The sequence below is a fragment of the Marmota monax genome, unplaced genomic scaffold (genome assembly GCF_021218885.2).
Source record: "Marmota monax isolate L192 unplaced genomic scaffold, Marmota_monax_Labrador192_F-V1.1 WCK01_AAM20220418_F8-fsc00013, whole genome shotgun sequence".
NCBI lineage: Eukaryota > Metazoa > Chordata > Mammalia > Rodentia > Sciuridae > Marmota > Marmota monax.
Genome location: NW_026692202.1, coordinates 2,822,155 through 2,842,945, shown reverse-complemented (window position 1 = coordinate 2,842,945; position 20,791 = coordinate 2,822,155). Strand labels below are relative to the sequence as shown.

The 20,791-nt window shown below is 35.6% G+C and overlaps 1 protein-coding gene, 1 non-coding gene and 1 pseudogene across 3 annotated transcripts in view; 1 reads left to right on the top strand and 2 right to left on the bottom strand.

The window, feature by feature from the left end:
* Positions 1-20,791, bottom strand: part of Pdss2 (decaprenyl diphosphate synthase subunit 2) — a 279,973-nt gene that overhangs the window by 171,385 nt on the left and 87,797 nt on the right. The window contains exon 2 of one of the 2 annotated variants that reach the window (XM_046430499.2): positions 5,792-5,851. The exons of the other annotated variant lie outside the window; for it this stretch is intronic. Coding sequence (XP_046286455.1) covers positions 5,792-5,851 — 60 coding nt within the window. The remainder of the gene's footprint in view (positions 1-5,791; positions 5,852-20,791) is intronic. 2 annotated transcript variants of the gene reach the window in all.
* Positions 4,011-4,092, bottom strand: Trnas-uga (transfer RNA serine (anticodon UGA)). The gene has a single exon. It is a non-coding gene; the product is annotated as a tRNA-Ser (tRNA).
* LOC124083765 (succinate dehydrogenase [ubiquinone] cytochrome b small subunit, mitochondrial-like) lies at positions 18,579-19,052 on the top strand (annotated as a pseudogene).

The following is a 20,791-nucleotide window of genomic DNA, read 5'->3' as shown; positions in this document are numbered from 1 at the left end:
GAGATACTGGAATGGAAAAAGGGTTATTTCAGGAGTAAGAAACAGGATAAGCAGTGACAAGGAGAAGAGAGAAAAGGTTCAAAAGCTGTGGAGCTATCCATTCAGGCAACACATGCAGGTGAATAAGGCCATGAAAAGATAGTCTAAAGAACAAAGGGACTTCTCTCTCCTTTTCCCTCCCACCTCTCCTCCCTGTTTAATGTTAATCTTCTTCTCATGCTCTTCCTCCCAGGGGAGGGGAGGGGATGGGGGATAGCAGAGGATAAGAAAGGCAGCAGAATACAACAGACACTAGTATAGCAACATGTAAAACAGTGGATACGTAACCGATGTGATCCTGCAATCTGTATACGGGGTAAAAATGGGAGTTCATAACCCACTTGAATCAAAGTGTGAAATATGATATGTCAAGAACTATGTAATGTTTTGAACAACCAACAATAAAAGTTAAAGAAAAAAAAAGAACAAAGGGACTAGGCTTGGGTCTGCAGGCAATGTGGAGGCACAGGATGATTTGTCAGCAAGACAATGGTGTGATTAGAGCTAAAGACTAAACCTGGTATTCTAGGTCTAATACCATTTACTCTGGCAGTAGAATGCAGAAGGTATACTAGTACCACCTCCTCCACAGAAAATCTTAACTAAGCTTCTCCAGAAATCTTCACCATAATTGATTTTAGGACTATCAGTAGAAGAGTCTCTACAAAAGAATTCAATGTAAGTAAACTTCCTATTTTCCTGTTGCTCTATTTTACTTGGCCACCGGCCTGGAAGAAATCAGCACTCCAGATGCTGAACGCCCCTTTACTAGTTTTTCACAAACATTTATCCAGTATAGTAGTCTGTAAAGGTGTGTTTGCAAATGCAAAATGTGATTTTAAAAAGACAGAGCCTTTAACAAGGGCTCTGGCCTTGAGCTGGGGCTTCACAGAGATGTCTACATTTTTAAGATAAGCTACCAATTGGGCTCCATGGTAACAGCTGGCAGGGGGAGGAAAGAAAGGGGAGAAGAAGCTCTCCCCTTCTCAGGTGTTGTCCTTGAAGGGTTAACTTGCCCAAAACAGTGAAAGAAAAAGCTGCTTTTATGTGAACTTCTGCAGACTAGGAACTTCTGCCCCCCACCTTACCCGAAGGGCATAAAGTTCTAAAACTACCTGAACTCAGAGTTCAGACAATTAATTGATTACAGTGAAAGCTTTACCCTCTGAACCTGGCTGCAGCCAAATAAAACTGTTTTCCTGCTATCTTTGGTGCCTTGCCTCATCTGTCCCCTACAACAGAGGGAAGGAGAGAAGATTAGTTAGGAGGAGCCTGGTTCAGTAGCCCAGGTGGGAGGTAATGAGGGCTTAAATTAGGGTAGTGGCAAAAAGGGATGGAAAAGAAAAGCTGAAGGATGGCAGCAGCATGGAGATGGGACAGGCTGTTCTGGCCGACTGGGGAAGGGAGGAACTGGCAAGGAATGGAGAAGCAAAGGAAAGGCAAGGGCTGAATTTAAGATTCAAACTTGTTTGTTGGAGGTGATGATGCTGCAGTTAGTAGAGAAAGAAGAGGAGCTAATGGGGAAATAATGAGTTCAGTTTTGGACATGGTAACTTTGAATGCAAGGACTTCCAGATGGAGATACCCAGCAGGCAGCTGGAAATGCTATGGATATAGATTTGGGAAGCATCTTCACAGAAGTGATGGCTAAACGGTAGGAATTGATGGATGAGTTTCTGAGGGGGAAGAGAAGAGAAAAGGGAAAACAGGGAATGGAGGGGGACAGCAGAGATAAAAAGGGAAAGAAAAGAAAGGAAGAGAAAAGAACCTTGGAGAATTCCTATGCTCAGGGGACTAAGGAAGGGTGAGTAACAACACAAAGGAATTCATTACTTCTATAAACAGACAAAAGGGTATCCAAGACACAGATAAAGAAGCTTGTACACACCTGGGCAATGGAGGCAGAGAATTCCAACAGTGCAGCATACAGAAACTGAAGGCAGTAGCTGACTCATTCATGGGCACTTATTATAAACCTCTAGTTTGGCACTTAACACACTCAGAAATAAAAGCGATAATAACACTGACATAGACAATAACTGTAACATACTATAATGCTAGGTATCTACTGTTCTCTCTCTTTCTCTCTCTCTCTCTCTCTCTCACACACACACACACACACACAAACAAAACAAACAAACAACAACAAAAAAAACCCCAGAAAGTAATTAGCAATCTCTCTTCACAAATGAGGAAAATTAGCAAGGATTAGAAAAGTTCAATAATTACTAGTCACACTGGTCAAGATTTAAACAGAATCTGGACTTGACAGTCCAGGCCTGTTTATGCTTCACAGCTTTGCTATTTAATTATTGTTCACAGGACTCCCTCACAAGGCTACAAGAACCTTGAGAACACTCAAGCATAGTCATCTGGGGGTACCCTGCACCTAAGCAGAGTAACTGACAGAAAAGATCTCAGGAAAGTGAAAGATGAGTGAATGAACAGCTTCAAGGAGTAGGGCAGTAGGCTCTCCATCTTATGCATCTCCCCCCAAACAGACCTGTTATTATGCCCAACTTTCTCATGGCTCCTTATTATCCATTTGCCAGATTCAATCATTTGGCTCTGCAGTTCTGAGTCCCTCTTCTTAAAATATAATGACTGCTTTAAAAGTCATAGCTACACAAGAGAAATACCCCCAGTGTATTCTTTAAAATACATGCTGAAAGATATTTTTTATTTTAATACTATATTAAAAAATTACTTTTAGTAAAAATCATATCTCATTAAAGGGCCTGTTCCTTAAGTTTTAGAGAGAACTCAATACATTGAAGTGTTCCTTGTGCCTTGTTTTTCACTTGGGAGAACTGAGTGAATCCACCACTGCAGCTGTGCTCCTGAGAGAATGTTGCCCTTTGAACAGAAGGCAAAGGTACTTCCAGATGAGGAGCACAGGTGATATGAAAGAACTGGGGCAAGGGAAGATGCTTTTGAGATTTATTTATTCAGAATTCTAACTTATACAAATGATCTAAATTACAATCTTTTGATAAAGCTATAATCTAATATTAAATAAACAACTTACCATTTAATAAGGGATCATCATTCTGACACAGGCTCAAAGCCCCCTAATGTAAAACTAAATGAAAACAATCACCTGTGAGGAAGAACTCCCTACAGTGCTAAAACCCAGAGGTATAGAGTGTGTTTTACTATTTTATTACCCCACTTTTCATACGTCCAATCCTAATAAATCTATCCAGAAAAAGCATTAAAATGGATTTTAAATTCAAACACATGAGGTAGGTAGATTGATAAGATGCCTAATAATGCTTATGACTGTGACCTTTAGCTAATTTTTTTTTTTGGTAAATTACATACACACCTATATTCCCAGCTACTCAGGAGGCTGAGGCAGGAGGATCACAAGTATGAGGTTACCCTTGGCAACTTAGCCAGACACTGTCTCCAATTAAAAATATAAAGGGCTTGAGATGTAGCTCAGTGGTAGAGGGCCCCTGGGTTCAATCCCCAGTACCACAATAAATAAATAAAATAAATTACATGCAGACAACTAAAGACATTGATGAAAATATGTACAATTTTTGCCAAAGAACCTGAGGTATACCCTGGTCTTTTCTACTTTTAGTTGTCTTAAAAATTCTAACTGCAACCTGCTACAATTGATTTTGTAACCCACTGATGAGTTGTAACTACAGTTTTTTGAAAAACAGTGGTTTAAATCATAGAATATGATATATTAAAAGAGCTAGAAAATAATATAAAATTAAATTAAATTATCACCTTTTAAAAACAAACCTGTCCATACAATGGCACAATTTTTTTTTTAACTAGTGCATTGTAGTGATATGAACAGCAGCATATAATAGTTGGGTTCATTTTGACAAAATCATATATGCGTAGAATCTAATTTACTCCATTTCAGTCCCTGGAGCCCCTAGGCCTTCCCCTGTTTTTCTACTCTACTAATCTTCCTTTCACCTGTTTATTTATTTATTTATTTATTTTTGTGGTGCTGGGGATTGAACCCAGAGCCTTGTGCATTCAAGGCAAACACTCTACCAACTGAGCTATATATATATCCCCACACCATTTATTTATTTTTATTTGGTGCTTTATAGGTATACATAAGCGTGGAATTCACATAATATATACTATATGTACATTTATATGTACACATAATATGTTTTTGTTAAATTCATTACACATTCCCCCCTTCCCATCCCTCCTCTCCCCCTCTCAATCCCCTTCTTCTACTCCACTGGTCTTCCCTACATCTTTATGATATCATATCCCCTCCCCTCTCTTCATTTTGTTCTAGCTTCCTCATAAGAAAGAAAACATTCAATCCTTGATTTTCTGAGTCTGGCTTATTTCACTTAGCATGATGTTCTCCACTTCCATCCATTCACCAGTAAATGCCACAGTTTCATTCTTCTTTATGGCTGAGTAAAACTCTATTGTGTATATATACCACATTTTCTTGGTCCATTCATCTATTGATGGGTATCTGGGTTGGGGCTCCATAATTTGGCTATTGTGAATTGTGCTGCCATAAAAACACAAATTTTGTGTTACAACAAAGCAATACTGAAAATTTATTGATCAGTGATAGAATGACTACCTAGCATGCAAGAAGAACTGGGTTCCATCTCCAGCACCACAAAAATAAAAAAAAATAAAATAAAAATCAGGATATGACAAAACATTTAAAATGTTAAAGAAAAAATATAAATCTAGATACATAATAATATCTTGATTATGTTTGAAAATATGCACGCACATGCATAAACAAAGAAACCCAATGTCAAAAACTAGAAATAAATACGGTGAAAGTTAACATTTTACATCTGGGTATCATTCTTAGATGCTCAATACACAGAAAGTTCATGCATTTTTCTATGTGTTTGAAATGTGTTCTTTAAAAATGAAAAGAAACACAATAGGGAAAAGTAAAATATTATCAAGGGGTACTGAGTGTTAGTGGATTTTTAGTTTCTGGATGATTTGTTTTCCGAACTGCATACAACTCACTGATCTCTTTTTCAGTCTGGAGAAAAAGCTTTGTATTTTTAAAAACAAAAATTTTTAAAGGTAGATAAGGTGTGTTTCTCATTGTAAGAAAAAAAATTAACCCATATTTAATGAACCCCAGAGCACTAGGTTGGGTATGTTTTTGGTTCCCATACTTCACTTTTAATTTTTCTAAGATTTAGTCAGAGGGCCAAAGTTTAAATGGTATTAAAGAAGTGGGCTCAGTAGCAGAGCACTTGCCTAGCATGTGTGAGGCACTGGGTTTGAACCTTAGCGCCACATAAAAATAAACAAATAAAGGCATTCTGTCCATCTCCAACTTTAAAAAAAAAAAATTAAGAATGATAAAAATTTTTAAAAATAGTGTTAAAGAAGTTATGTTTAAAACACACACATTTAGCAATTTGATGACGGTAATATTAGTTGTAAAAGAAAAAAGTAAACGCTTATGAAAATTGTTTTAAAGCACTATAGTTTGAGAGAGACTAAAAATGGTCTGTATGTCATAGATTTTTATATAAAATTAGAACACTGAAGGTTAATTTCCATTGACAAAATGACCCAAATTGCATTATTACTGCCATATCTATCCTGAGACTAAATTGTCCTAGACTTGAAACAACTTTTAAGGCCTGAGGTGACCAGCCTTTAGAATCTGGGAGCTGTAGCAGTCATTGACATGGCTCCAGGGCCACATGCACATCCCATTCGAATTAAATTCCTGAGGGACAGCATGACCAAGGAATTGCCTCACCAAAGTCCTCCCGAAGCTGCAATTAGATTTGATAGGCATGTGGCAGAAGACGACAGGTGCCTGGAAAAAGGAAAAAAGAGAAAATAGAATGGGGGTAGGGTATAAGGTTTGTTGAGACAGGGGAATCAAGACAGGAGCTTTTCAGAATGGTTACTAATCACTAGTAGTTTACTAAAATATGATTGAAATAAAAAATATTTAAAATGATATACTAATACTAATTGATCACATTTGCAGTTAGATGTGCCCAGCCACCTTGGAATTGAACATACCACCAGAAAATAACAACGGCAAAGATTTTCCCCACTGAAATGATAACTGAAGATTTTTTTAAAGTATTAATGGAAAGAAATGAGGCCATTTAAAAAAATAATATATTTATCATATTGAAAACTCTTTAAATGATCATATATAGTGATTTTTATGCACAGACCCCTTTTTTCACACTTTTTAAAAAATCAATTTAGGATTGAGGCAAAGGGGTAGAAAAATTGAGTGTTGGAATACAGGTATCATTACACTGTGCAGACATGCAAGCCTCACACTACCACTCAAGCGGTGACACTGACTTAAGAGCTAATGTGCTGTGAATTACACTTCCCACTACCACAGCCCGTTTGTGCAAAGAATAAATCAACCTGATGTGAATGAGTGTTTCCTAAGCACTGAGTGCTTTTCTGAATGCACAGTCTCAGTTTCAATAGACTCTGTCACTCAAAAGCAACAAAACAGCTCTCAGATTAATTTTGTATCATTTTCTATGGTTTTACTCACTCTTGTAAGTAGTTATGTTTTTATAAAAAGAATGCTTCAAAGTAAGTAATGAGTATTTAGCTCTTGAAGTATTGGTCCTCTTAGCTAATGAAGGGATTCAATTGTACAAAATCTAGAATATTTGTACTTGAACAAATTGAAAAAGACAAAAATGTAGAAGGTCATTCGATTTTCATTTACATAACACATTACTAAGAGACTAAAGCCAAATGCAAAAGACACAATAGCAGATGGAAGCCAGCAAAACTCAGCAAGTTGGGGGGAAAAATGATGTTATACTTTACAGAGAAACAGATAATACCTCAAGGGCATGTTAGGGGGAGTGGGGAACAGCAAAGCAAATACAACAGATTTTAGCAGGAAAAGTGTGTTTAAAACATTACTGAAAAAATAAGACATAAAACCATATTACTGCAACATTCGGAAGTGCAAAATTTTTAAGAAAATCTCATTTATTTTTCAAAGTCAACATAATCCAAGATACAGGAGGCCAAGACAAAGGGAACTACAAGGAACAGGAGTGACAGAACAGATAACTTATGTTCTTTTTCCATGTAAAGAGTTTCCAACAGAGAAAAGATCCCATGATTGGCTGCCTAAGTTCAAACCCATTAGCTCTCATAATCACAAATGTTGCCACCCAATTAACATTAAGACCTTATAGATGTCTAAAATAGCCACCAACAGAGGCAATGAAAGGGAAGGATTACTATAATAGGAGCATCTTTCAAATTATGTGTGTCAACAGAAAAACATAATCCAATTTTTTAAAGTTTCATTTACATGGCACTTAATGAACAGGATGGCACCTATTTAATGAGGATATACCAGGAATAAATTACATACAGGTTATCTTAGCAATGTAAGTCTCAAAAAACATTTGCTCTATTCTGGCAAGTTAAAGAGAGTCTGGGAAGCTCCCTGAGGTAGAATTTCTAATTCACCACAGTGTCCCCAGTTTTTATGTGTGCCCTCTCATCTGACTGAACAATAATTGTTTGAGGTAACTGTCATCCAGTTTTCTGGTAAGGATACTGAGGATCACAGGGATACTTTTTTTTTTCTCCCTATCAGTTACTATCATCAGATATACTACATATTTATAGAATATAATTTATTTTGATGATTTGTCTTGACTAGAATATGTTACTGCATGTCTACTTGACTACAGTTGAATTTCCAGTGCTTAAAATGGTGCCTGGCATACAATGATATTCAATACATTCTTGTTTAATGGATTAATAATATATTCCGCCTGAAAGTATAAAGCTGTATAGCATGGGGTTCAATTTAGATGTCTATCACTGGAGTTCATATTACCCCGAAGTGGAGATAAAGAATACGGCAGAATTAAAATTCAGAGAATAAACAGGAAATATGACTAAAAAATAGGGCTTTAAAAAGTGCCTTAGGCTCAGGATGCTGAGGCAGGAGGATCTCAAGTTTAAAGCCAGACTCAGCAACAGCAAGGTGCTAAGCAATTCAGTCAGTAAGTAAGAAAGACACAAAATAGGGCTGAGGATGTGGCTCAGTGGTAGAGTGCCCTGAGTTCAATCTCTGGTACCCCACGCCCCAAAAGTGCCTTATGGGCAAGATGCATGTAAAAAAATTAAGTTTATTTCTCCTGAACACCTTCTTGAAATGTCTTTTGATTCCAGGCCTGGTGTATTGAGAGAAAGACCAGCAGAGGGGTCTTCAGGCATGTTCAACAAGTGTCCCAGGCAGCACAGAGCCAGGGCACCAGGGCTCATTAAACACAAGGCCACGGGAAGTCTTGAATAGCCCCCATTCACACAGATGCTGAGAAAAGTCTGCAGTACAGTGAAAGTGCTGTCCAGGTTAAAAACCAAAATTAAAAAAATAAAAACAAAACCTCACAGACTATAAGAGTAGCCAGGGTCTAGCCCACAGCCAAGGAATGTTACACTGAACGAGGATCTGCATAGGCCCAGCTTGTTACCCATGGCGCTGTGCCCTTCTGGTGGTCTGTGACAGCTGATCCTCTAATATGGCCTACAAATTCACAACTTTAGGGAAGAAAATCATAATTTCTTTGTTCTTTTCCGAGTATCTTGGGTCCTTTTCTTAAAATTGGGCAGAATGTGAATTTCTTTACAGAAATAGTTGAGTGAAGGGCAACTCAGTTAACAGAAATAATTTAAACAGTTTTTATTCCCAGAAATATATTAAAATGAGACACAAAAAAATCTGTATTTGAAACCTAATTACTTATGAGGTTTGACTTTTTGTTCCCATCCTAATAGCTAGATTTTGTCCTAATTAATATTAAAATAGTCTTTAAAAGGCAAAAAAAGAGTAAAGGACAGCATTATAGCTATAACGTCTAGAAAATGAAAATACTGTTGTCATCATCAAGCTTTGCCTCATTAGGATGCTTTTCTGAGTTATCCTTCCTGAAAAGTTGCTGGGTATGAGCTGAAAATGATACCCTTTATTTCACTAGAAATGAGAAAAAAGTAATAGAAGGTAACTCACATAATCTACCCCACCCCACAAACAAGGCAATGGAACTTGAGAACATCTACCTGCATATCCTTTTGACTGATTTTTTGATGTAAGGTAATTATGCAATGGGGTGGAGGAAGGTAGGAAATAAGCTAATATTTTTACAGTGAGTACCATGGACTACATAGTTCACATACACACCACACACGCACTATATCACCTCCAGTTTATAGGTGAGAATTAATGCTCAGAGATATTAGTTTCTTGTCAAAGGTCAAAAGTAAGTGGGAAGCCAGGCAGTGGGAGTGCATGCTTGTAATCCCAGCTGCTGGGAAGGCTGAGGCAGGAGGATGGCTTGAATCCAGGAGTTTGACGTCAGCCTGGCAACATTAGTGAGATCTTGTCTCAAAAAAAAATTTTTTTTGAAGAAAATTTTTTAATTAGGAAAAAAAAGTGGGAGAGAAAGAATTCGAAATCAGAATGATCTGTGTAAAAAGCTGCTACCTTAATTACTAGTTATTTGTTAAAGTTCTTTGGTTCCCAGAGACAAGTAATGATAAGGCATGGATATGACTCCAGAGTGTAAAGGGAGACAGAATTTAGTAGTGAACCAATCAAACTAGGTTTTGTTTATAGGTATAGTCTTTAACAATCACTGGAATATCAAGCAAAAATAAAACAGGTATTATGGATAATTTTTAAGCTCTATAACTACCCAATTTTTAAAAAATCCAGTATTTACATTTCCTTATTTCTTTCTTTACATTTATTTCACTGTGTTGACCTGTAGCACAACAGATCATATTTCTTTCTTTTTTGTTTTTGAGAAAAAGGAAAAAAAGTTTTATTGCCTTGTTAGGAAAGGAGAAACACAGGGGACTCCTTCCCAGAGGCTGTAATTCTGCCCATCAGAAGGAACAGGAGGTTTTTAAAGAGGTGATTCGAAGGCGACATTCCATGTGTTCTCTGTTGGAATTGTCATCCACTTGTTAATTTGAGATATAGTAATTTCTGAGATGTTCTGGTACCATCCCCAAAGTCGGGATTACTTCATTCCTATGGTGGGTGTGTACTCAGGGACAGATAAATCTGCCTAAAATGGGGAAAAAAGGTAATCCTGTTTTCCCTGAGATTGGGGGGAGAGAAATTAGAAAGGAGCAGGGAGAGAGAAAGAGAAAGAAACATGTCCATTTAAAAAATAAGTTTCAGTGGCAGAGCAGCAAGGGCTATATTCAAAGCATAAAGTGGACCACTGTTGCACTTCCCAACTGTCAATTTCTGCGTTCCATTGCTATGAAAAAAATGGGTGATTACATCTCCAAACTGCTTCCTGCTAAAAATGGTCGAAGTTAGGGGAAGTAACAAAAAGTCCTTGTTCTCTATCAAGTGGGGTGTGGACAGTTAAGGGTATTCAGCATCAGAGCAGTCCAGAGGTCCACAGTAGCAGATGGCAGGTGACTGGACAAGGCATACAAAAGGCAGAGATTATGCTAAGACAACAATAAACAAGACAGCAGAGCAGTTACTTTTTTTTCGTAAACAATTAGTACAAAAGCAATTAGTATTTCAGCCTGTCTCTGAAAACCATGAAGATAGTAACTCATAATTATGTAGGTAAAAAACAGAGTTTATCAATGTAGGAGGTTAGTAAGATTTGTAGGTCTATGAGATCAGCTCAAATTAACTCAGGTCAAACTTGCAACTTTGTGATCATTATTATTAGGCACTCCCACACAAGAATCCTTCCTTTATATCCTCCAGCTTTACTTACTTTTGGAACAGATCAGATTTCTATACTGAAACATTTCTACCAATCCAAAGGTCATTTTATCACAACAAATAACTAGTAAATAGTCCAAGATCCTAAATACTGCTCATTGATACATTAGGAACTCAATCATGACCACTGTGTTCTAGAAATGTAAAAGTGATAAACCCAAATAATATAATACCTGATACTCATTGCAGGCACTACTAAGAACTTTAAAAGATTTGTTTTTTAATTTACTTAAACCCTAAACAAGCTTACAAGGTACTTTTATCTTACAGGTATTTTTATCTTAATTTATAGGTGGGGAAACTAAGACCCAAAAAGGCAATAAGTAAGTGGTAGCAACATGATTCTAACCCCAGCATTAGTAAACAACAGCCTACAGTTTTTCCCCCAGTCTCCCTTATAAAAAGTAATCTCAAACTAACAGAAAAATTGCAAGTACATAACAGAGAACTTTTCTCAAAGCATTTAAAAAGCAGTTGCTGATTGGTAGCTCATAACCCTGGAATACTACAGGGTATAAATCCTATAAAAAAGAAGATTCTCTTAATAACCATAATACAACCATCAAAAATTAGGAAACTAACTGGAATACCACTACTGTTTAAATCACAGACGTCTTGACATGTTTCACCAATCCCAATAGTATCTTTTATGGTATGAAGGATCCGTTCAGAATTATACACTGCATTTTGTTGCCATGACTCTCTGGGTCCCTTTAATCAAGAACAGTTTCTTAGTCATCCTTTTAGTTTTGTGGCCTGGACAATTCTGAAGATTACAAGCCACCTATCTTGTAGTAGTTTTCTCATTGAGGGTTTGTCTGACATTTATTTGGGATTGGATTCAGGTTATGTATCTTTGGCAGGAAGATCACAGAAATGATGTTGTATTCTTCCCATCTCAATTTCAGTTTGTTCCATAACAGCACAATTTCAATCTGACCATTTGAGTAAGGTAAAATCACCTTCAAATATTTTACACTTAAATCAATGCCTAGTGAATGCTTCTAACTGTTCCATATTATTCAAGAGCTGAAAAGTGCTGTATAATATAAGAAATAAACATAGTCCTCACTGCATACTCTGGTTCCCATTCAATCTGATTTTAAAATATGATATTTTCACTGTGCTAACTATTGCCTACATAAAAATTATAGTAGTTAAAATTTCAGTGTGATCATTTTGCACAATTACTTATCTGAAGAGTCTAACATTCTCATACATCTAAAAAAAAAAGCAATTATTCTCTCTCTGAATTTTTCCAAAATGTTCCTTTAATTAACAATAGTGAGATCTAATAATTTCCTACCAAACAGCATAACTGGAGCCATGTATTGCCATACATTTCTAAAATAACCTGTCAGAGAAAAATAATTTATTTTATGAGAGTTTAGGGAAGTGGACTGATAGGTTAAGACTTTTGAGAAAGAAATTTCATGAATCAGAAATTTGGTGAACTTCACCAATTCAGAGACCTATTGAGTTCCATTTTACAATATCACAATTTAAAATGTTGCTAAAAACATATTTTGTATTAAAAGCAAACTTTCATAATAAAATGCAGCAAAACACTTCTTTTTCAAAAAGATCAGAAAATAAGCCTTATTATTAAGTTGTTATAAGTTTATCTAAATTTTTTTTTAACTTTGTAAAGATTGACCATCTTCTAATTTTCCAGTACTGCAGAAAAGATTCACAAAAAGTATTCTTACCTAGGTAGGTAGTAAAAAAAAATAATAACCTCAGTTTGGCATTTATAGAAGAATACATGCAAATAACATGGATTTACTCCCATTTTTAATATACTGAACTCAGTAGAGGATTCTAAAATTCTACTAAAAATTCTCTTTTTTGGATACGTAATTTTAGTACAACTTATGCTAATTACCATCTCATTTGTTTTATTATGCTGCAAAACAGTTTTCAAAATCCTGGATGTAAGAGGGCTATCAGAATACATGGATTTTGCTTATTATGCTCACCAATAACTGAACAAAATTGGAAACTATTAGAAATGATGGTGGTAGGGGCAACAGATGTTAACACCAAATGGTCGTGTACAAACTAGGTCTAACAGAAAAAAAATTAATCTGGCTGGTTGACGGAGAGCAGTGGTTTTCAACTTGGGGTGATTACCCCCCATACACTTGTGCCAGGGGACTTTGGTAATGTCTAGAGATATTTGACTATCACAACTTGAGGGGTTAGTACTGATGTCTAGAGGATAGGGGCCAGGGTTGCTGGTTCTGATTATCCTACGACATACCTAGTAGTCCCCTACCACAAAGTGCTAGGGTTGAGAAATCCTGATTTAGAAAATGTGTGTACTTATAAGATTTACCCTGTAGGATTATTATGATGCCTAAAGATAAACATATAGCATATAAAATATTGCTGTGTGTTCAACATGCACTAGTTATTACTATTATCAGAATTACTATTGTTATATATACAGTCAATGATTTTTGACTTTACTAAATGCTAGAATAGATGCAATCCTCTTTTATCTGCCACTAGTGCAAAAACATGAATAATTTTGAAGACATTGAACAATAAAGAATTTTTTTAAGGAAATGGCAAAAAGCTATTTTAGTCTACATAGACATCATCTTTGTATAAACAAAATTGTACACAATCATTCTGGATTAGAAAAAATTAATTGTATGTAGATTAGTAAGAACAACAGAAAAGCATGTATTTTACTTCTTTCTTCCCTAGAATAGTGATTGATTCCCAGCAATATCAATTGATTTTAGTGTTTACAACAAGGTATATTTAATAGCCACACTTTTAAAAGTCTGAACCATTCTGTTTAAAGCTAAGTACTCCCCTGCTATAATTTTTCTCATATTAGCTAATATGACAGAAATAACAAAACATGGTTAGCCACTGTAATTACATTACAGCCGCCTTTCCTCCTCAAATACCGTATGATTACACTTGTTACTCTTCAGACTCCTTTTTATTATTATACCAATAAAAAGTTTTTTTCTGAAAAAGCAAAGTATTTGCCTATAAAAAGATTATTGGCACCACTCAATAGGATAGCATTAACATTTTCTCCCCAGTTTCTGAAAATACCAAAGATTCTCAAATTAAGAGCCCTTCAATTTAATTCATGAAATCCTGATGCAAAATATCAGCTTAGACATAAATGAATTTTACTGAAAAAAGACTTTTAGAAAAAAAAATCACTGTACATTTTAAAATGTATTTTTCTATTCTTTTTCTCAGAAAAAGCTTATGACTTTAAAAGACTGGAGAATTTAAGCAAACACTAAGTGGTTTTAGAAATGTAGTTTCCATGGCAACCAACATGGTCTTCTTTATATAGCATTATAAACAGATGGTAAAGAGTGGTCATGTTTGTTTCTTTGCCAGTATATCAATAAAACTGCTGTAATACTGTATTGAATATACTTAAACTATTTAATAAAATGTAATATACTAATCACAAGATGTAGTAATTCAAATGAATATAATTAGTATCTGGTGTTTTTATTCCTCTCTTTTAATAAACACATGAATATCTTGAACAGTGAAGTCACTATATTCCAGAGTCAACAGTCTTCCTCGGCACAACGTTGTATGGTTGTACAAATGTTTTCTCGGCACTTGCCATGCAGGGCATACAACCACAAATATGAATCTGATGAGGAACAAGTAATGGACTGAGATAATAAAATTGGAATCATGTCCAAAATTATATTCTTTTGCCATTTTTTCTTACAGAAAATGAGAAATTAAGAAACATGAAGAGTCTCCTTACAATAAATGATAGACTGTAAAAGCAAATTGTAAACTGTTTAAAAATCAGATTCCATTCCATGTATATAGTAGTGGCTTTTAAAAATACAGGTGTTCTGAATTCCACTGTGGTAAGTTGCTAGATACTACTTATTAGAAAACCAAAGCAGCCAAAAAACTACAAATGTGATTAATCTTGTAGTAAAAGTTTGAACAGGCAATTTCTGCATGTATTATCAACCCATTATAAGCAGTGACCCCGTATTAATAAGGAAATCAGTTCCAAGGGACTAGCCATGAATCTAAGGCTCCACCAGGGCACCAGGAAACCTTATTAAGCTCAGTTGAGAGGCCTTGATGTATTTTCCAAGCAAGGTTGAAGAATGCTTACCTCTGAAAAATTCAGTACAATATTGACTATTTTTAATTATATAAATGGCCATTTTTAATACAATTACAATATTTGGTAAATAGTACTTTTAATATTTTGGGTTTTTTTTAAAGTTGTAGTTGGACACAATGCCTTTATTTTATTTTTATGTGGTGCTGAGGATCGAGCCCAGCACCCCACACATGCTAGATGGGCACTCTACCACTGAGTCACAACCCCAGCCCCTGGTAAATTGTACTTTGAAATTCTCCCTCCTTTAAAGTTCTACTCGGGTATATATCTTTAAATTTGCTGATTTGTACCATTTATACATTCTTCCTATACTTCTTATGCAAAATTAAGTTCATTGGAAGTGAGGTATTTCACGGTTCAGGACAATCCATGTTGGCAATTCAGAAAAGAAGTACGTATATTTATAAAAGTAAATTTAGATGATGGGACGTATATTATGGCTCAACTAAAAAATTTTTTTTTTTAATTAAAAGATTTCATTTAGATACTGTTCTAGGTTTACATTTGACTCAAAAAAGGGAAAATGTTTTCTAAATAATCCTAGATAAACTACTATGCCATAATGTAAATTTAGAAATTATTAAAGCCTAGAAAGCCTAGGAAAGCATCTCCTTTTTCATGTGGGGCTACAGCATCTCCCATCCTCGAGCTCATCCACCCAACAAACATGCCTACCTCCAGTGAGTGATCACTGCCTCAGTGGCTGCAAACTAGAAGCCCTTTTCACAGGGTCTTCAGTTTGCCTCCTTCTGTGGAACTCTCAGTATGGAACACTATTTAGAAACTAATTGCTCTTGTTTAGCTTAACTTCTTCTAAGAGGTGCCCATCTAAGAGTGGTTCTCAGCAAAACAGAACCCCTCAAGAGCAATAAATATAACAACACATTCCCAACTTATGCCAATTTAGCCAGAATCTCTGGTGGTAGGGCCCAAGCATGTGTATTTTAAACATACCCTTCAGGAGCTGGGGATGTAGCTCAGTGTAGGTCCCTGCCTAGAATGCATGAGGCCCTGGGTTCAATCCCCAGCACAGGCAGAGGAAAGGTTCCTCAGATAATTCTAAGATGCTGCCATGGTTTAAAAACAAAACAAAACAAAAAACAAAACACCCGAGACTGTGGCCCATGTTTCTCTTTCCCCTAATGAGCAAGGGATTGCAAATCACCGCTCCAACTCTACAGGACACAGCATTCAATGTTTCATTAGAGAGGGGCATAAGACTGAAGAAACAGACATTGTTATGCTGAATTATTCGGTATGATAAAAAAAAATTATAAAAGGGTTCAACAAAATATAGTTCAGAGATGTGAAAGAACTTTCCCCCTGAACTATTCCAAATGGTAATGTTCCTGTTAGCAATATTGTCACCGCCAAGAAGATTTGTGAATAGTAATTTATTTTCATTCCTTTCAGGATGCACTCATAGTATGTCAGCTGGTTATGATGTATTCTGCACACTAAACAAAATAAATGCTGCTGGGTTTTCCAGACACTTAAAAGATATTCTGAAGAACTGACTGAAATGATCAGCAGTATAATTCTCACTTATTATTTCACAGATATCATAGTCTTATATCATACTATGATATCATAATCACAGATTTCATACCACCCTAATGCATTTAGGAACAAACAACCTATTAAAAGAATGACCTTTAAACTATCATCAACAGTAATGAAATGAAAATTCAGGTTTGGGAGAAGGGAATACTCCAAAGATAAAAAGGACACCTACATTCTTCTATAGCACTCCTTCTAAACATGTTTTAAAAACCTATTAATATGCTGTCCCCTAAAATGAATAGACATCAATGACATAGATCACAAACATTATTTCAAGCTATATGTTCATAACAAAATTCTACATAAAGAAAAATAACTATTATCTGGTAGATTGTGATAATAGTTCTTTATCTATATGGCTTTCTCCTTTCAATTTACTTACAAAAAGACCACTGACTTATTTGCTTGATATGAAATAGTAAATAGGAAAAAAATAATTATAAACTCTCCAAATTGCCAGTGATGGAAAATACAAAGAGGTACAATTAAGTAATCTCAGAGGATAAAACATGACCATACAATGACCTTGGAATTGATTTCTACATTTGTTTGTTTTCTTACATATCCACAGACTACTAAAATTTCCATAAGTCATTTATTCTTTCCTTGAGAAACTTTATTTGGCTATTTGTGTATCTGGTGCTATTAACTCACAATAATTTTACATCAAATCCCATAATAAAACATGATTGAGGTTGAATTCTAAAAAAAAAAAAATCAAAACACACAAAACAGGAAAAATACCACCCTAATGCATTTAGGAACAAACAACCTATTAAAGAGACTAAGTGTGTCTGGCAGAATTCTAGAGATGACAGAAAACAAGAGGAAACAACATTTCTTAATGTCATTTAAATATGCACACAGGAGACAGGGAGATGTGCTAGGACAAAGAATCAACAGGAACTCTTCTCTTCCTGCACATATAATTGGGATTCATTAACAATAAAGGAACAGGTGTCTTGGGACTCATTTATATAGGCTATTAACTATTATGAGCTGCTGGTATCCAAATTTATTTTAATACTAGGCAACAGATTAAAAATAAATACAAATTTAAAGTCCATCTATTAGCATGTGAAAACAATGCCTAGCTTTGTAATTTAATATAAAAGTATTTTTCTATGGTCCTGATCATAGGACACTGAAGTCTATATACAACATTCCCTAAGTCCCAAAATGAAGACCTTCATATTAAACTCCATTTGAATGCAAAAATAAATGAACAGGCTTCTGTCTTGATAAAATTAAACAAGCTTTATTTACTAAGAACTAAATTCTTATTCAAATTTAAACAATGATATAAACAAGTATCCATCTTTTAAAAAAGCAGGGGAGGGTATCAGATGCACATCAACTTCCTGCCCTAAATCCGGTTCATTTCACCACATATTATACTACTTATTTTGAAAAGCATGAGTGGCAGTAGTTAACTTCTAATTTTTTACTGTCTCATCTGTGAACAATGACTAAGAAGCTAAATGAGCAATTTGAGGAATCTTTACATCTTACTAAAAGCTATTTCGAATGTTAAAATCGGAAGTGCAGCAGGGGCAATCTAGCCCTGGTTTTTTTTTTTTTGTTGTTGTTGTTGTAGTGCTGGGGTTTGAACCCAGAACCTCATACATGCTAGACGATTATTGTACCACTGAGCCACATCCTCAGCCTATAATACATACATACACACATACACACATTTTTTTTAAACAAAATAACAAGGTATGAAGGGAAGGGAGAGGAGATGGGAATAGGAAAGACAGTAGAATGAATCTGACATAACTTTCCAATGTTCATATATGAATACATGACCAATGTAATTCCATATTATATACAACCACAAGAATGGGAAGTTATACTCCATGTATGTATATATATAATATGTCAAAAATACATTCAGTCACAAATAACTAAAAAGAACAAATACAAATTTTTTTTTAAAAAAAAACAAGGTATCATGAAGCTAAGTAATTTGGCTATGGTAAACAGCAACATTTTGATCACAAAAACTGTCAAAATACTACTATACTATAAAATCAGTACAATAGGCTCAAAAGCAAGATGGCAGTTCTCTTGAGACTGAATGTCCTCTGTGGTGCTCAGGGAGGCCAAGTTCTATTCCATCAAACTCCAATGGTCAAAATGCTCATGTCTTGCCATTTCTCCAGGACCAACCTATCCCAGGATGGTGTAGAACACACAGCACATTCACCTGTTACCAAGCTGCCATTCTGATTCCAAGACTGCATCTCTCCATTGGACTAGCAAAAGGTTTGTCTGTGTTCAGCTTTGGGGCCTACTTCAGGGGCATTTCAATCATTGCTCTGCAATGTACTATTTCCTGGCTATAGTCCTCACTCTCCCTAGTCACTGGGGCCTTGGATAAGTTGTTACTATGTTCATGGGGATGCACTGCAGAAAGCTGCCAAAGCAGGCCTTTTGGTACTCTCAGCTTTAACCTTTGCTGGTCTTTGTTATTTCAGCTATCCTGATGTGAGCATCTGCAAAGCTGTCACCATGCTGTGGAAACTCTGACCTTTTTGACTCAATCCTTTAAGAACTCATTATATGCCTCCTTGCCTCTGCTCTGTCATGCCATTCATTTCACAGTAGGAAAGAAGTAACAGGTAAGTCCATCAGTGGAAAAATCTTCTAATCACATGGTTATTTTGCAATTTCATTATGGAAAAGGTGTGAGACGAAGTGTATCCAAGAAATTATGAGACCAAGTTCTGTATTCTGATGAGTTACTGGTTGTTCCCTAGCTCATAAGATTCATAGTATATTTAAACTTCAATTCCGGCACGGTGACGCATGATTATGATCCCAGTGGTTGGGGAGGCTGAGACAGGAGGATCACAAGTTCAAAGCCAGCCTCAGCAACAGCGAGAGAGGCCCTGAACAACTCAGTGAGACCCTGTCTCTAAATAAAATACAAAATAGGACTGGGATCCCCAAAAAAACCAAATGCAGAATGTTTTCTCTGATATGTAGACGCTGATCCATAATGGGGATGGGGGAGGACGTGGTACGAATGGAGGAACTTTAGAATAGGGCAAAGGGGAGGTAGGAGAAGGGAGGGGGCAAAGGGATAGGAAAGACAGTGGGATAAGATGGACATCATTACCCTAAATATATGTTTGAAGACACAAATGGGGTGACTCTACCTTCTGTAGAGTCACTAGAGACATGAAAAATTATGCTCTGTGTCTACTATGAGAAATGCATTTTGCTGTCATGTATAACAAATTAAAATAAATAAATTTTAAAAATAGGGCTGGGGATGTGGTTCAGTGGTTGAGTGCCCGAGTTCAATCCCCGGTATCACCCCCCCCCAAAAAAAATGAAAATAACTTCATATATCAGCTTTTGCCTTTTAATTTGTCAATCTTTTAAAGAAAATTCAATTTAAGTAGTATCCATATATGATCATACTTCTGTATTTGTCTTGGGAATAATAAACAAAGGGAATGACTGTTAATTTATGAGTAAAGATTTTGCAGAAAATTAGTATTTAATTTTTGGAAACTTCCCTGTCTGTTCAGTTGATATCAGATACTAATGGTTACATATCATAGAGAAATTTTAAAATTAGGAGATGTTGAAATCTCAGATTACAGATTTCTAAATCCTAGGAAGGGAAGCTTGGAGAGCTTCTGAATTTAGAGAAGTTCCAGTAAGGGAAGATCTTTCTTGTAGATGTTTCAGAATATTCAAATTCCAAACAGACTTAATCCTCAAATGTGTTTTACTTGTCCCTAAAATAATCTATCCGCAAATATAAAACTATAAATAATAAATTATTTTCCCATGGTGGGAATTGCTAATGAGGAGATATTTTAAAAAGTCAATATAATAGTATCTATCATCCAAGAATAATGTGAAAATTCAGTGGGTAAATTGTTGTTGATGCTATTTCAGATGTGGATTTACCCATGTTTAGTTGTTCTATTTTTAATTTGGCTTATTTACTTACATGATATTCAGACAATGATATTTTTTCTTCCTAATTTAGAAGTATTAAATGATTATGTTCTTTGTGCCACACTAAAGAGATTAAAGATGGTACAACATGATTTATTTCTATAGGTATCTAGGAAAAGTCACTGTAGAAATAAAAACTATCAAAAAATTGAAATTGATGGGGCTGGGGTTGTGGCTCAATGGTAGCGAACTTGTCTGGCATGTGTGAGGAACTGGGTTTGATCCTCAGCACCACATAAAAATAAATAAATAAAGGCATTGTGTCCATCTACAATTTTAAAAATATTTTT